Source organism: Sphaeramia orbicularis, chromosome 14, assembly GCF_902148855.1.
Source record: "Sphaeramia orbicularis chromosome 14, fSphaOr1.1, whole genome shotgun sequence".
NCBI classification, from domain to species: domain Eukaryota; kingdom Metazoa; phylum Chordata; class Actinopteri; order Kurtiformes; family Apogonidae; genus Sphaeramia; species Sphaeramia orbicularis.
The window spans coordinates 11,263,266-11,281,508 of NC_043970.1; the positions used below are offsets into that span (position 1 = coordinate 11,263,266).

The window sequence follows — 18,243 nt, forward strand, 5'->3', positions numbered from 1 at the left end:
CCCACGTAAAACAGAAACGGGGGTAGCCCCAGTATGGAAGTAAAAAAAAAATAGATGAGAGCCAAATGTTTGCTTTACTTTTACCTCAAGATATCAACATTTTAACCACTGTCAAACACAAAAACTCAGTGGTCCATAACAATGTGGTATTTGGAAATTTGGAAAAGATACATTCATCTGATGTGATCAAATAAAAAAATACTGAAACATAATCTGGAAGCACTTGTAAACAGCAAACTAAAAGCAATGTGAGCTCAATCAGTCGGTGTCATGTGCCTTCTTAACTTGGCAGCCAATTCAGGAGGAATGCATTTGGGAGGGTAGGGAACGGGAGGGGGAGAGGGAGAGGGTGAGGGCATGTGTGTGTGTGTGTGTGTGTGTGTCTATGTGTGTGTGGGTGTCTGTGAGTGCTCTTTAGTCAGGCTCTGGTAATGGCTCACTTGAAACCACTGTCTTTGTGAACACAGGGAGAGAGAGAGAGAGAGAGAGAGAGAGAGAGAGAGAGAGTGAGAAGACAAACAAGAGGGAGACCCAAATATGAAACAGATATAATGAGAGAAGAACATTTTAAAAACACTATAGACACTTCAGCTGCCTGATACTTTCATTATGTATTTATAGTCATTAATATCTAGTGAGTGATTTCATAACTGGCATGCTAATAAAGCTATTATAATTCTGGTTTGGACTGTGTTTTAGTGCGTATGTGTGTGTATGTCTGTGGGTGTGTGTGTGTGTTTTTGTCTGCTGCAGTGCAGTGTGAGGCGTGTACACAGAGGCCAGCAGCATGTGACTGCCAGTCATATGACTTTCTCAGGAACTCGTGAACGAGCAGCACTGCAATCGTTCTCCCCCTCCCTCCCCCTCCTCCCACCGCTCCAACTTCATCCCTCTTTCTTCCTTTTCCTGCTTTCTCCCTCAAATCCATTCCTTTACTTCACCAGATTTCACTTCTCTAGCTCTATCTATATGTAGATTTCCCTTCATCAACTTCGTCTGTTGCTGTCTGCTCTGTTCTTTTCTGTCTTTCTCTTCACCCCCGTCTCAACCTTCCCATGCATCTGTCTGGTCATCTCTGGCTCATTTCCACTTCTCTGTGCCTTGCCTCTTTCTGCTGTTGATCTCTCTCAAAATCCTGAGTTGACAAAAAACAAACATCATGTGATAGAGGTGAACGCAGAAGCTGAAAAATGCAGAATTCACCAAAAAAATTGACATTCAGGCAAAAGACACCAAAATTAATTCTTCTTACTCTGTGTTTTTGCCAAAGCTCAAAAACAAATCTCACTGTGCCATCCAGATGCAGCTCTAAGCTAAATTCAATGCCTTAACAAATCCTCATTTCTAAACCTGTGAACGTTGAACGATAGATAATCATATAGGTGCCAGTCATGGTGTGAAAGTGACTTTGTGCGACAGCAAAATTGTTGTCATGAATATGAGGCTGATGGAAAAACAGCGAAGAGAAGCTGAGTCAGTCGTTGGACGACAGACAGAAAGAGTAAGCCATGTCGGAATGAAAAGATGCTAGTTGAGTTATGTAGACCACAGAGGAAGCAGAAGACATAGTAACAGGTGAGAACAGATGAAGAAACTATACGGAAATATGTTTAGGAGTAAAAACAAAAAAGTAGGTAGAGAAATAGAAAAAAGCAGTAACACAGTAGGAGCTCTACAGAGGTGATGTGGAAAAGAAAGATAGAGAAAAGTTAAAGAGTCCAAGTAAATGGTATAAATAAAGTACTAGTGGTAAAGGGAGAAAAAGCTTTTTAAAGGGTAGCATGGGGATTTTAGGAGGGAAGCCAAAATAACTAGATTATTTTAATGAGAAGAGGACAGTAATCAGGACATTAAAAGGTGACAGATGCAAGATAAATAGGAAGTCAGAGGAAGAAGGAAGATGCGTACAGGTAAAAAGAATATGAGAAATTCAGAGCAGGATAGAAGGGTAAGAAGTGGACAAAGACAAACAGGCAGAGAGATACAGAGACAGACAGACAGACAGACAGACAGGGAGTGACACGGCTGTCATGTGAGGATGAAAGAATGCTGCTTACACATGGGCTGTCAGCTGAGGCTATTATTATTGGAGATAAGAGCACCAGAACAAACCGGTCAGGGTCAGACAGAAACACACAGCAGCAGCAGCAGCATTATGAAAATATGAAGCATGTTATTGAAAAAGCTTACGGAAAAAGAAATGTGACTCTGTTGCTGTTTGTAAAAATAAATAACAAAAAGACAAAAATAAAATCAGCTGACAGGTGCAGCATGGGAGAGGCTGTTCACACAAAGCCAGTCCTTTATTGCACACACCCTGATAAAAACTGCACGACTACAGGAGAACTTTATACCATCAGAAAATTAAACATCAGGAAAAGGGAGTGTTAACGCTGTGATAGATATGCAGATATGCTGACACGCATATACACCATCTGTCCAACAAACTCTAAGTGTAGATGACCTCTTTACTTTCATAACTGCCATGCTTAGAAGTTTTTAGCATCACTTGAATTAAGGAGAGCCCTCTGCTTTACAAATAGTAGGAAAGTCTTTAAAGAAAAAAAAGGCAGATATTAGCACCTCAAACATGTTACTATCCTTGTTTTTATGAACAAAAGAAAGAGGCCAATGTGGAAATAAAGAGTAATAGCACTGACAGCTGAGAGTTGCTAGCTCTAACTGATTTCCATTAAAGAAAAAAGAAATTTATCGCTAGAAATACTAGAGGCTTTGGTAAATTCCTACACTATTAGGAAGACTTTAAGGCTAATAATAGAAGAATGCAGTGTGAGCTTTGATTGACGTGTGATTGATAACTCATTGCCTGCTCAGTCAGATTGTGGAGAATGTGTTTATTGAAGAAACAGCAGTTTTTCCTGACAGACAGTTCTTCTGAAGACAGGGTTATGGAGATCCACCAACAAGAGCCTAAAAGAACAGTGATGCCTAAAAACAATAGTCTACAACACAGTGGGAGATGTCATAGTGGCTATGTCCAAGTGTTTTATACAGTCTTGATAAAAACTATAATTATAAGCAAACAAGAACCCTCCTATAACAACCCCGTGCATCTCTGTTGATCCCTTGATCACTGTGTGACAAGAAAGAAGCTCAAATGTATTAATAAACATACTATTTTGATTTGCACCTGGCCATGTGCAGCTTTCCTTATTACAGAAACATTTTAAGGGAAGAACACAGATTTTTGCAAGTGCTCTTCTGCATCACCTGACAGCTGGAATTACAAAATTAGAAAAGGATCTGTTACAAAAAGAGTCTAATTATTATCCTGTGAAAACACCTTCAATAATAAACCAAAACAAAGATGACACTTACAGCGATGGGGGTTTCCTCCGTGCCCCTCTTTTTGGCATTAGAATCGAAGAGGACATTCCTGCCCCGCCTCTCACAGTCCTGGTAGACTATCAACCTGATCTGACTGGGCTCCAGCTGGGGGATTGGCCAGCTAGATAAAAAGAAATGATGGATAGTGGAGTAGAAGAGACAAAAATGGGTGGGAGATAAAGGGATGACAGGCAGGAGGGAGAGAAAACAAGGCAATTAATACTAGCCAATAAAGTAGCAGAATGCATTGAAAATTAACTTAATAAATAGAAAACAGCTCTCAGATTTTTAAGATTTGTGCTTAAACAGGGACATTAATGCTCAAGTCACACAGCATTACACAAACAGTCCAGTTCGCTGCCTGTTTCAATATTGATGGGAACTTGTGTAACACATTAAACCTCAGCATGGTATCTACTTTCTCAGTCTATATCCAGGAAACTGACTACTAGATGATGTACCGACAACCTAGTTATTCACTATTAAAGCCTTCATCTGCCAGTGTGAACCGACTCCATGCCACAGCTGCCATTCATCCACCTCATACCTCAACCAGTGGGGAGGCATAAACACTCAGTATGCCAAGACATCCTAATCCTTATCTGCTACCACAGATAAACAGTACAGGCGGACAACAGGCCGCCACTCAGTCACATGACTTTCTTCCCCAAAATATAATATAATATCCAGCCCTCTTTCTTCATTTTACAAAGATAAAAATGTACTTGTTTTGCTTTACATTCGAATGGTTTCAAACCCAGTACAAGTTCACTCAGTTTAACAAGCACTGAAGGCAACAAGTCTTGGTCCACTGCAGTAATTACAGAGTGAAGAGAGGCTGTACATCGCCACACTTAACAGTTCTCAACTGAAGGAATACTTGGGCTAATTGATTAATGGCTACAGGATTGTTTTACAAAACTTAACTCATAGCTGACTGAAATCAAATATCTGAAATTGTGTCCCTTTGTAGCCAATGCACTTCTACAGGTCAATAAAGATCAGGTACAAAAACATATAACTGAAAATTATATAACTTTTAACTTGGTGAATGAAGGGAGGAAAGAAGCAAAATTGCTGATTATGTGATTTTTGCTTGGGTATTAAACAACCATGTTCCCTTACACCTGGAGGATATGATATAGTCGTTGGGGTAAAACACTTTATATTGTAATATTTATAATGCTATGTTATGATACATTTGACCTATTCTTTACTATCAATAACACATTGACTGTTCAACTCTGTATTAAATTTTAACTGTTGCTGACTTCTGTAGAGATACATTTCTTATGGGCAGAAACACTGCCAAATAGTTAAGTAACAGTAAGCTGTGTTTTCTGGGAACTACTGCTCCATGGCTGTTGCTAAGCAACCTGTGACTTAGCTCATCTTTTTAATGCTGGTCATCTCAGGTAATATGGTGTCGGGATGCTGCTGCATATTTGCACCTGAATTCTTACAAAGTCTGGTTAAACTGTTGCCACAATCACTTCAGTGGGTGCAAGCACACACTTGCAGGGCTCTGGCAGCCCCTTTTGCTTTTGGAGAAACTCAGCCCACCAGTTGATTTAGTAGGGGCTATAAAGATGACAGGGGATTGGACCGACAGACAGACAGTCGAGGATTTCTCCCTGATCTGATGGATAGATGGGTCAGGCAAATGGGCACAGAGCTGAGGCTAAATATATCCTTTTATTCGGGGAGCAGGGAGTGTCCCCAAACACAAACATTTATAGTACATGGTTAGGTGGAGAGAGGGGGTAGGGATGTTGGGGGAGGAACAGTTAAGTCCATTTCCTCTGCCAACAAAATAGCTCACACAAGCTCAGATTCAAAAGCTGTTTGAGTTGTTATTTGGTGAGCCTCGATGGAGCACCAGACAAGGTATGTGTCTCTAAAACAGAGGAGATCTACATAAACATTCCCATGTATGTGAACTGATATTTACCAAACACAGGTGTCAAAGTATAACCAGCATTCTTGCAGGCAAAATGATTTTAGGGAGGGTGAGATGGCTGTGTATGTGAGAGGTGGGAGTCATGTGTTGCAGGTTTAATGTTAACTTGTCAGACCAAAGTCATTTTGGGCTACTCATACCATGTGTGACCTAGAAACACAGTAATACCAGAAGAACTTGTTGGACAGTTCATGCAGACAACACTGTATCTTTTGTTATCATCCTCTCTTTTGCCATGTATATGTACCCATTTTCAAAATCGCCCTTGTTCCATGACAGAACAACACCAACCTCCAAACTGCAAATACATGTTGAAAATGGCAAGTTTTGACAAAGAAATGTGTTTTTATGTAGACCTAGGTCTGACTATGTGAGACTACTGGTGCTTTTTCTGCAGTAGGCTCAACTCGCCTCAACTTGGTTCAGCATTAGAAGCCGCATGCTGCATTTCCACTGCAGGAATTACTTCACTGCAGGTAGTCATCATAGTGACACAATATCAACTGTTGTGATGTCTTCCTCTGCATGACTGTGGCTACAAGCAAGGCAGCAATGGCCAAGGATGAAACTAAGAGTTATAATTTCGGGTTAGGATTATTAATATTTAGAAAATGAGTTGTTTTGACTTCTAATCTGTGGCTGATTTATCAAGATAGAGCATATTTGAAAATGTGCTGAGATGTTTTCAAAGATTTCTCACTAGCTTGGCTTGGTGTCCTGCCTTGCTACTTGGTGACGCACATTTTAACACTGTGACATTCATGGACTAACCAGTCTGTGGTTGCTTAGAACCTCAGTGAGGGTGATACTGGAAACTCTATTTGATAGTACCTGGTGGTCTCTGCTCTCACACAATGGACATGACAAAAAAGCTGTCATTAGTCACAGTGAGTGGAGTTGATACTGTCAGTGGAAAAGTGGCATAATCCTGTAGCACATAGTTGTAACCAGAGCTGCTGCTAACCAATGTATAGTGGATATTAATGATAGAGGCATAAAGCACAATCGGCACTGTTCTTCTCATCCACGTGTGCCTGAAATCTGATAACTGCATACTAATGTCCATATCTATTACATTTACAAGATGAATTTGTGTTCCATACTGAAAATGTCTCCATGAATTTTAGAATGATTCACAATAGGGACAGCCAGTGCTATCGCATAAAATTTCTAAGCACAGACAGAACATCTTCCAGCTATCAACAGTTTTTATGCCTCTGACATAGCAAAATAAAAGCAAAAGAAACATAACAAAGCAAAAGCTTTGACCTGGACAAAAAAACGCTAGGTTTGTTTTGAGGCCTGAGATCACAGTATAGCTGCACTTTCACTCCACTGTTTGGAGCAGACAGATGACCCGGTGTCTTTTTAGAGTTAGTTACACTGACTCCATCTGTTCAGGACACTCCCATAGGTCCTCATCAACCTAGCCAAAGTATTACTGACCTCTTAGGCATGTGAAATGTTCTGAATAACAAACCAAAACACAGACACTGTTTGTTATCATTGAGGTTTATGATCCATCCTATAGAGCATGCTCATTTCAGCAGCTACAGGTACTTCAGCTACTAATTAGAAACAGCTAGGCCTAAATGTTGCAGACCTTCCCAAACCCTCGGTGGACATCTCTACTAAATGACTGATCTGTTATTTTCCTTTCAATAAGACTGATGGTTAATACTTTGATTCATCCAAAAACAAAAGCAAAATACCTTCGAGAGCAATGACCCAGTCTGAGCATGACATCTGTTATGTCTGACATAACACATGCCAGACCTACATAATTGGCTCAGGTTACATTGTATGGGTCCATCACAGAGCCTTGTGTAAGAGATTATGAATCAAGTGGCTGTTTTAGCCTGGTACATGACACCTAATAATAGACTGTATCTTCATAATTGTACTACATTAGTAATACATCAGATATGAACTGCTGACGGTAAATCGATGTATGTTTGGGATAATATCATCTGGGAACAGACAGTTTTAATCAACTGACTTCATCAAGAATTTGCTAGGTACAATCCCAAAGACTTCCTGCTCATTCTCAGGCCACATATACACGTAGCCAGGTATCTATAGAAACTGATATTTCTCCACCTACATTTTCTAAAAAAAATCATCATACACACCAGATTGTTTTCAGAAAACTTTTCATGTACACAGGCCTGCATATATACGCCATGGAGCACTGTCATGGGGTTAGGGTTAGGATCAACAAAGACTATATACATGACGTTGGTGCATTTTGTCGTATACTAGTGCTGCAACAATGAATCGATTAAATTGATCCAAATCGATTCTTAAAAGAGTTGGCAACGAATTTGGTAGTTGATTGTGTCTTAAGTACGTTAGTATTGAGGCATTCCCGCACGCTGTGTAGTATAACAGAGGAAAACACAGAGCAGCATGGCTGAGGCTTCGGATGCCGGGCCAGATTTTTAAAGCTTTACATTATGTTCGCTCTGGCCACAGCAGCCCCGAAACGTAATGTGCCATTAATGTAACAAAACTTGAATATGGAGAAAAAAGGGCCAAAATCCCACGCTGCACCATGTTTCGGGCAAACGGGGTTGTCGTGGCCACTGGGAACATAAACCTAGCTTAAGGCAGCCTACGTGTCGTGATTACTTTAGCCCGCTAGCTAGTCAGACACTGCTGTCATAATTATAATGCTTTCATCCATCTCTGTTTATCAGGCCACAAGACTAACATTACCTACTGGAAATGGTTGAAGCCTATAGTTTGCTAATCTGTAGCTATAACAAGTTTAGGTAGTGGGCTAGTGCTCGCTAACTATACCTGAAGCAGGGGTGTAATCATTAGTGACTTGTCTGCAGCCTATATTGCTTTGGGTTAAATACCAATCTTTGAGAATTGAGTCTTTTGTGTTTATCCGATGAATCGACTAGTTATTAAAATAATCTACAGATTAATCAATTATTAAAATTGTTGTTAGTTGCAGCCCTATCGTATTCTGTGACATTCAGGACCCTTTGACTCCGTTTACACACACAAGCACAAAATTATATATTTTTTCAAAATCTCTGCTTTGGCCGGAGTTTTCAGAAATAATCATTTTCAGTGACCTAAACTGAAGTTTTCATATTGATGAACACAGAAGAAAGTATTAGTTTTTCCAGAAATCCAGCAATGTATATACATGACATCAATGTTAAAATAACAAAAACAAGGAGATACGCCAATTTCAAATCAACCCGGAGGAGATCTGCATATTCTACAGATACATAGTTGTTATTGTTGAGAATGTGAGATTGTAGATGAAAAAGGAATAAATATAAGTGAAGTAAACAACTAAAGCGAAAAGCATGAAAATGGTTTCAAAAAGAAAAAGGAACAGAGGAAAAGGGCAAACATAAGAAAAGGATCATGACAATAGCTAGTGTAAAAGACAAGAGACAAAGGACAAAAGCCGAGAACAACAGAAAATAGTGAATGTGAAGACACAGCTAGCACAGAAAGCAGATGCAGAGAGAAAACGCACAAAATTAAAATTATGCATTTGTGTGTCTTAAACTCTGTCTCATGTATCTAAGGCAGAAATACAAAGTAAAAAGAGACAAAGTGGCAAATGTGAGAGCGAAGGAGGAAGTGTCCCATCAGTAAGCTTGTGACAGTCACAGCTCTGACAGAGGAGAGGGGAGTCATTCATAAAAGCAGCACATGACTTCATAACCGCTAAATGCTTGCAATGCCTTTGACTTCAACTGTCTGAACCCAAAATTACTCCAAAAAAAATATCTTCCCCTGGCTCAGTGGAACCACAAGCATGCTAACATACTGTATAAAGTTCCCTAGAGACCTGTTAACCACAAAAATAAAGTCCCAATGCTTCTCCATTTAAGATTAGATCCTCCCAAATGCCTGTAAACTGACAAGTATGGCCATCACTGTTTTAAAATGATTCACCTACTTCCTTATGAAAAGTTAAGAACCACCGTATGGTAATAAATATGTAAAATCGAAACTCTGTTAACTCCAAGCACAGCAGACTGTTGATGTTCCCTTTCCAAAAACAAAAGCCATGCTGCACTACAAACCCTATAATCCATGTTACATAATGTGCCCTGCACTGATTCAATCAATCTTTATCTTCCCTACAACTCCTCTCACTATTAAAAAAAAAAAAGTATTTTTTTCTGCTTCAATACTAATGCAAACAGTCACATTTCCAACCACACAGCAGAGCCCAGAATCAGAAGAAAACAACACAGACCACTACTCTCAAACCTCTGCTGACCAGCACTACCACATCCACCTGGCTGCATGCAAAGCCTAGTTAAACATTACCAACTCCTACCTGGGCATCATTGCAAGTCTGCCAGTCTTTCCCCAGCCCTCTCCCCTCTGTCTTCTCTCCTCTCTTCTCTCTCAGCAAAGCAAGGTCTAAGAATAGCGGTGAACTAAATTCACACAACAACATGAGACTGTCAGGTGATCACAGGAGCACAGTGTGTGCTGGTCAGTACAGAGGCAGCAACAGCAACAGCAGCGGCAGCAAGCCCGGCACTGCTGACTGCCAGAAAGCGCTGTGACAAGAGAGTCACTGTGGGGATTTGTTTGTGTGTTGTTTCTTAATCCAGCTCTTTTTTGTTCCTCTCTCCCTTTGTGTTCCTTGTTCCCTGCATTCTGTCCTCCATACAGACAAAAAAATCTGTAAGAACAGAGAGATAACTTACTCAAAAGTCCAAATAAAAGAGTTATAGGTGATTAATTTAATTCCTCTCTAGTAGATTAATTCCAAAAATAGGCATAGTGATACTCCCCATAATGTGTACCATAGTGGATCAGGTAAATTTGTGAAATCTGGGGGCTGCAGGGAAGCTCTAAGGTTTTGTGCACAACACAAAATGTGTAGAAGCTTTGACAAATAATATTCCACCTACAAACAGTGCAACATTCCCACTAATTTACATATATTCCGCAATGATATTAACAAGTCGGTGTGGCTGCATTTTTTGACAGTTCTATTCCCAAAAAAATCTATTCAGTTGCCTAGAGTACTGTATGTGAATCCTGAATTGAAGCATGGGCAAAAGCAACCTGCCAGTATGCACTGATAAAGGTCACAAGAAAGTAATCAGAGTTTGCTTGACTGCAGAGTCTGACATCAGCCTTCTCGCTGACCTCAAAGAGCCTTCGCTTTCTCCACAGCCACTGGAACGTCTGTGCATGTGTGACTGTGGGTTAGTGTTTGTCAGAGACAGAAAGACAGTGACATAAATATCCCCTCCTCAGTCCAAGTTGTGTGACGTTCTTCTGGCTGTAGTAGTGGTAGTGTGTCGTCAGGCTACGCCACAGTATTTTATTATGATATTTTAATGATGTATCTGTTGCAGAAGGTTTAACAAGGTTACTTATAAAATACTGGGTATTTATACAAAAAATAAACATACAATAAGATATTGATCATCAGGTATGCTTTCAATATAAATTTAGCTTGTAAAGTCTTATTTGTGATAAGACAAACTCAATGTTTTACATTATGCTGAAATTCTCAAAAATTCTCTTTACAGCAATATTGTCTTTCAGACAACACTTAGCATTCTTCTGTGACATGAATGTAGGGAGGAAATTTGCATGAATGCAACATGAACAAACAAAGAGCAGAGTGAAGGAGTGATTCATATAGTTTGTAAAACATCCTGTGTTAATAAATAAACTTGTTGCTACTATACAACAAACTGCACAGATATAGCAGATGGAGCATACAGCATGAATATACACTGTGGCCCATAAAGTTGCAATAATTTTGTTTCCTGACACATTCCTCTTTTTATTCGTATTTGTACACATCAGTAATCACCTTTGACCTGGTGCAATGATTACATATTGAGTCCCAGTTACTACATTTAATCTGTCAAGAATTGACACATTCTTTGTGTCTTTGTGTCATTCTTTGTGCACATTGTCACAATCAATTCACAAGAAGAGGTAAAAGTGTTTTATCCCAACTTTATGGGCAACAGTGTATGTTTAAAAATACCCGAACACCAAGAAACACCAAGATTAAACAGTGCATTTTCCATTAGGGTGATGTATTCTACAAAAAATGCTAAAGTGCCAAACAGATAAACACACCTGTTCTGACTGCATTGCAACTGTGTATTTATTCATGTGACTCATGTCAGCCCTTGTGCTTCTACAAACTTCCTGATACATCACATTTTACCCACTGGTTATTGTTACTCATAGCTCCTTCTATGTTGTGATGATACCTGAATATTAAGGGCATGGCGACCACTAAGAAAACCATGAGTGGAACGACAAAGAAGAATAAAGAAAACATCTTATCTTTCAGATATCTCAAGCAAAACACAGCCTATATACAATGTAGGACATGTAGTACTTGCTCTGACTAAGTAATAGTAAACAACAACTCACAGGCACCTGACTACCTGCATACCTGTTGAGGGATTTCTGCATTCCAGCGATCACATGAGTGTGAGTACATGGGGGTAAATGCTGCAACGCCCAGGGGTCTTTGCACTCAAAGTTACAGTTCATCCAATTATTGAATGGTTAAGTGAGGTTTTGAATACAAACACACAGAAGCTGCTTTTTGCTGTAGTTACTTTGAGGAAAAAATATATGCCTGTAATTCACAAAATACACTTGGATAAACATATTATTATTCTTTGTTTCATGCTGCGTTTCGTATCCTAATCAAGTGTTATTTGCAAATTAAGTGTTTCTTGTTACACAGTTGATGTGAAGTGACTATATGCAATACACAAAATTTCAGTGCTATTACAAGTTCTGACTCAGCAACACATGACTAAATGACTATGATGGTAGTAATGTCTGTATGACTTTGTCTCATAAGGAATCACATGAACAGACAGATTCCTCGCCACTGTCACCAGTCACAAGTGTTTGCTCCTGGAGGATTCTGTTGAGTTTCTGTAAATTGACTTAGAGTCTGGTTTTGACCAACTCTACATATAAAATGTCAAGAGATAACTTTTTTGTGATCTGGCGCTATATAAATAAAATTTGATTGATTGAGTGATTTAATTGGTTTTCCCCTGTAAGTTGCTTTGGAAAAAAGCGTCTGCCAAATGCGTAAACATAAACATAAACATAAACATAAACAGACAATCAAGCTGAACAAGGTGTAGTGGAAACTATGTTGAAATCAGAGTGAATGGTCAATGATGATCAATTGTCATTAGACACAGAATATTCTATTGCTGGTAATCAATTCTTTTTCTTCTTAAGTAAAGGTCAAAAATGTCATACTAGATACAATTACAGCTCAGCATTACAACAATTTACAGCTTGCTCCACCATCAGCTTGTCTGTCCAACCAAACCACCAATCTCACTACCTCCGTCCCTTTCATTTGCTACTTTTTTTCCTCCTTATCTGAAGCCTCAAAGCAGACTAATGAGGACAAGAGCAACCTTTCTGGTCTGACTTCTCAGATCCCTACTAGATGAAGTAATCATACTACTGGTTCTCTGTAGACGTCTAGTGCCACATCACAGTCTGCCCTGCTGTGCTGATCAGATTTTTAACTGAATGGTTTTCAGAATTTGTGCTCGACACAGAAATGTGTGAAAAGTTTCCCAAATAATTAGCATGTATTATATTACATCACTTATTATCCAAATCTTGATCTATTTCATAGCAGTGCACTGCACCAAAATGGACTGAACAAAAACACTGTCTACTAAATGTGTTGTACTGTTTGTAAGGTCCTGTCCCCATTGTATCATGTATCAGCATAGCTGTGAAACTGGAAACTGTTCATGAACAAACACATGGTGATTATAGTGATACAGTGAATTGCAGGTGTCACATAAACCTGAGAAAGATAAATATGGCATTTAATTTTCTTCCTTAGTTCACCATTTTTCTGATGCACACAATTTTGGAGCTCAAAACCCTGCAATGTATACTTTTGGCTGTGCTCAAAGTTATGTTGTCACATGAAGTAACACGACATGCAGGCTTAAATAGATGTTAAGCCAAAATACTACCACTCACCAGTATGCAACTGAATGTGTGCGATGTGTGTGCAGCTTTTACGTAAAACTATATCTTTAACATGACCCTGCAGTTCTAAGAAGGCCGAGTGTGGCCACTTAAAATAGCTCTGATAGGAACCTGATGACAGTTGCCGTCTTTACAGAACCATGGCAGGCCTGCGTTGTTCACACAGATAAACACACATAGAAACAGACAGGGCAACAGTGAAAAGCTATAGCACATATATGAATATATGAGGCTAAAAATATTTAAATATTCACAAGAAAAACAGAGTGAAAGAGACAAACATACATGATATTTCTACCTATCCAAGTTGCAGTGACTGAGAACACAGCCATGTGACCGTTCACAAGCATGACAGCCTGAGATTGATGAATGCCTCACATGACACACAGAGTTATGAAAGTTCGTGGTGGAGGAAGGACGCCATGCCAGTCAGGAACCTGAGACTTGACTTCTCATGTAAACTATCAATAGAAAGGTGTCACTATAAATACAACTGAAAACTGAAAATTCTGCTCTGCCATAAGCAATGTAATGCATTTCCCTGGATAAAAAGCACATTGTGTCATCATATTTCTACCCAGGTGTTAAAGACAACTCATCAAGTCTATGTTAAAATGAATATTCCCCAACTAGGTTTCACACATCGTTTTTACATGATTAACTCCTTGTTTTCAGAATTATATTTTTATTTATTTATTTGGAACAATGTATATTAATGAACATCTACAACAATTGCAGCTGTAAATATGTCAGATTGTAGCAGCAGTGCTAATTTCCATCTGTAGTCCCTAAGCAACATTTCAACATTTGCACATTTAAACATTTCATTTTATTTTTAACAGGCTAAAAATGGAAACACTCATCCAAGTGCGTCCATGTCTCAAAGACAAACACATATCACTTATTTTCCTTGCAGGTAGGCATGTTGAACTGTTCGGTATTGGTCGTGAAGGAAGTTTCCTTGGTGTGCAGCAGTGGCAGGGGACAGTCAAGGCAAGCAGCCTGGGTATGGAGGACAAAGCTATTGGCTAACACACAGACCTCTGACAGTCTACAAGATGAGCTGGGAGCTCTCGGTGTAATGTACAGTATGCTGGCCCTGGTCAGGTGCTGCAGCCAGAGAGACCAGAGAGGCTTTTTAGGGTTCCCAGGGTCAGCCAACCTGCTGCCCTCAGTGGTATCCTTCACAGGATAGTTCTGTGCTGTGACAGAGATTTGAGTCATACATTATGTTGGGTTACAGAGTTGTAAAAGAGCCCAACTTTTGAATAACTTTTCATTCAACATGTTTACAGATCAGCACTGACTCTCATCACTGACAGTTTAACAATGGCAGAGAAGTGATTATCATTCTGGGTGATAACTGGAGTCTGTCTTTAGCACTTGGACTGTTACGACTTTTTTTTTTTTTTTTTTTTTTAAATCAAAAGTGCAATAAATACATAATTAAATTAAAATGTGCTACTTTGGCTTTGATGTAGCCACCTCTCTGTGGTGGTTCCATATGGACAGCTGATTATCAGAAAATCTACAGAACAAAAAACAAATAAGATAGACACCATATGATCCATTAGAGAGTAAAAAAAACTATCTAAGCTGGGCATTGTCTCCCTCACACATCTTTCCTATCCTTGTATCCATCTCCTAACAGCTTCTAACCGTCCTCTCCACAGCTATTCATGCCTGATGAATGGGGAGTTCATGCCAGAGGTATGAAGAGCACAGCTGACCACCCGGTTCACAGAAATGCCTGCTGCCTGCCCGTTTGCTGGAGGACTGAGGCTAGCCAGCCACACACACACACAGCATTTATATCACTGGGTGCAGGGAACCTTTATGGCCTTGGAACGTGCTCTGGCACAGACTTGGGCCAAAGTGCAAGTGGCACCATGAGGAGGTGAATTCCCTGGTCCACTGGTAAATATACCCACCCATGGGTGACTGCTCAGACCAATATTTTCCATGGTAAGTGTATTTAAACTCTAAAAGAGCACTTTCCCCTTAGTGGCAGATGCAACCCTGACCCAGAATGTGTATATGAAGAAACATTCACAGGGTACCTACAAAGCAACTCTAGGATGATCTAGTATCCTACTAATCACCATATACTGCTAAAACTGGTCGAATTTAGATTTAAAATAAAAACTAAGAACTGATGCACTTGGACAATATACGCTGGCCATAATTTATTAACATTTTTTATTTTGTTTTGGGCTGTGTGGCTTTCCCTTACATGCGGAGCCTCTAGTGCAGGGTTGGCCACCCCTGGTCTAGTGTATGAAGCCATTGTGGACAATGCAGCAAAACGTTATGTCTTTTTTTTTTTTTAAACAGTGAAACCGATTTTTGTTTAAGAATAATTCCTTGAAACAGATTAATGTTTCCGGTATCCAGGATTATTAGTTAAATATACAAGGAACTGATGTTATCTATCTTAAGAACTACGTCACCGTCTGCAACACTATAACTCCATAGATGTGTGACTATACTACGAATATAATGTTTTCCCCAAAAAGAGATATGAAGGTTAGAATGCAAGACTTAAGTCAAGTTTATCTGCTTAAGTGGATGTGAGGAACTCGAAATCAGGGCCATCTTAAATAACCAGGGCAAATCAAAATAACCAACTGTGTTGTATTTGTGCCAACCTTCACAATTGCAACACACTAGCTACAGTAACAGGTAGCATCCACCGGCGTGACACATGGCTGCATCACAGAAAAAACATCCGCATGGCCCGCTTTCATCATAAATCAGCTAACGGACAATTTTATGATAGCCAGATGAGTGAAGCCTTCGGAGAGTGAAGCCCTGTCTGTGGTGGATCTATGATCAGTGTCTGACTACAGTCACATGTGCGTCAACACAGAGCACACAGTGTCCTCCTCCGCCGTCTGAAGGAAGGCACCGGAGAAGAGTACAGGACCACCGGCTGGGGCTCACTCAAAGTCAGTTGTACTTTGCACCACGTTATCGTGGCTGGACCTCGGGAAGAAACAAAACAGTGTGGCTCTATTTGCACATCTGGCTCCTCGTTTCGCCATCGTACAAGATGAACCAGCTTTGCGAAGAAAACACGAAGGGGAACACGGGGTAGACAAAGACGAAAGCGGGACACTGCCTCTGTAACTTCTGGGCGAGGATACTGATAATGTGATTACAGCACACTTCCGGCTAAAAAATGCCTTCATTATCACTTTATTGTCAATATAGTATCAACAGCATACTAAAATTAACACTTTAACGATCAAACAAAGTGTTCCCTATTGAGAAAAGCCCAGTTCCACAAAAGGGACAGCGCGTGCATCAGTCCCGCTAACGTCTGCTTAGCATTAGCATGCTAGCCAGCCTCACCAACAGGCACAACACAACACGTCCCACACGTACCCCTGCACTTCAGATCAGCAAAACTAGGCTAACATATGTTAAGCAAAGCTGAACAGAAAACTTCCTGCCAGTTGAAAATACTCTTCATGCCTAAAATCTTGTCCTGCTTCCAGGTACTGCATAAATAAGGTTGTTGTTACACACGTACAACACTCCACACAAACACTCATAAGCGCACATACACACACGCACATACATACACACAATAAAGTGCTACCTGAAAGCTGGGTCCTCTTTGCTACATCTCGGGGGCGGCGACGAAAATGCATTTCTCTTATTGAAAAGTTTTTGGAAGAGAGTCGGAGGCATCGTGTACCAAAATAATTTCGGTACAGGAGGTCTCTTTCCTTTTCAAATCCAAGAGCAAATCTTGTTCCTTGTAACTGTCTCCATGGGTGTCACAGTCATATGACAGGCATTAGTCACAGGAGCTGCTTGGTAACTCACTGCAATTTTCTGATTCGTCGACCGGACGCTGCTGCTACTACAAAATACGTGATTGGCTGGTATTTTTGGTTCGGTACCACGTGGTCAGTGGATTCGCCGTGTTGATGTTTTGTCGGGAATCGTGACGGCATGAAATTTATTCGCACAAATCGCACATGCGAGAGGGTGTATTGTTTTTAAGACACGGACAAAAATCCTTAAAATACCTCCCTTCCAACAGAGGTATTTGTCAAAGCGGAAATTATGCTATAAAAAACAGAAAAAACTATTCAATTTGACTTATTTTTTATTTATTCCACAATTATATAAATTAACATTTTTCTAAAGAGTCTAACTGCAGAAAACAATGTAGAGTATAGAACACAACAAAGAAAAACACAATAATAGTCACGAATAGTACAAGTTTACATTTATCTTATAGGTATTGAACCTTTTGACAGTGACATACATTTGCTAAAGATACATAAATACAGAATGTATAAAATAAATGCACAATGTTACTTCTACACAAGCCATTTAAAAAAATATACTAACTTTAAAGATGTGAAAAGTAGTTGTCGAAGATGATATGTTGATTAAAGAATAAAGGCCTGACATCTAGTGGTTATTTTGTACAATACATTTTTTTTTGTAAAGACTTGTTTGAATGTATTTTCTTGAATAAAACACAGATTCTTATACATAGAACAAAACACCTGTAAATGACCAAATGTGAGCAAAGCCTGCATGCAATAAAAACAAATTGCTAGGTGGTAGGAAAGAGCGACAAAGGGTACCACTAAACTGATCTCGTTCAATAATTTGAGACTAAATACCAATTTAACATTTTCCACTTGAGGTATTTCTTTTCAGTCACATGCACCTGTTAGACTGAACTGGAACGTAAGATAACACTCAGAGACTGAGACACCTTTTCTCAATATAATAACATTAGATACCACAACAGAACCGACTGTGTTTACTTTGCAGCCGTATGAGGAAACAGAGGAAAATTTTTGAGTCTTGCACATCTTTCTCTCATTTTTTCTAACATCACATCCATGGCACTTTTGTCAACAAAATCAAACACCTTGACTTGC

At 39.6% G+C, this 18,243-nt stretch overlaps 1 protein-coding gene across 3 annotated transcripts in view; it reads right to left on the reverse strand.

The window, feature by feature from the left end:
- Positions 1-17,111, reverse strand: part of fnip1 (folliculin interacting protein 1) — a 50,888-nt gene extending 33,777 nt beyond the window's left edge. For 2 of the 3 annotated variants that reach the window (XM_030153337.1, XM_030153335.1), the window contains exons 1-2: positions 16,935-17,111; positions 3,340-3,469 (exon numbers count right to left, since the gene is read on the reverse strand). In XM_030153337.1, the coding sequence (XP_030009197.1) occupies positions 3,340-3,469; positions 16,935-17,026 (222 nt within the window). In that variant the 5' untranslated portion in view covers positions 17,027-17,111. Of the gene's footprint in view, positions 1-3,339; positions 3,470-9,629; positions 9,844-16,934 lie in introns of those variants that run through there. The other variant, XM_030153336.1, reaches the window with a different exon arrangement.
- Positions 17,112-18,243: the final 1,132 nt, after the last annotated feature.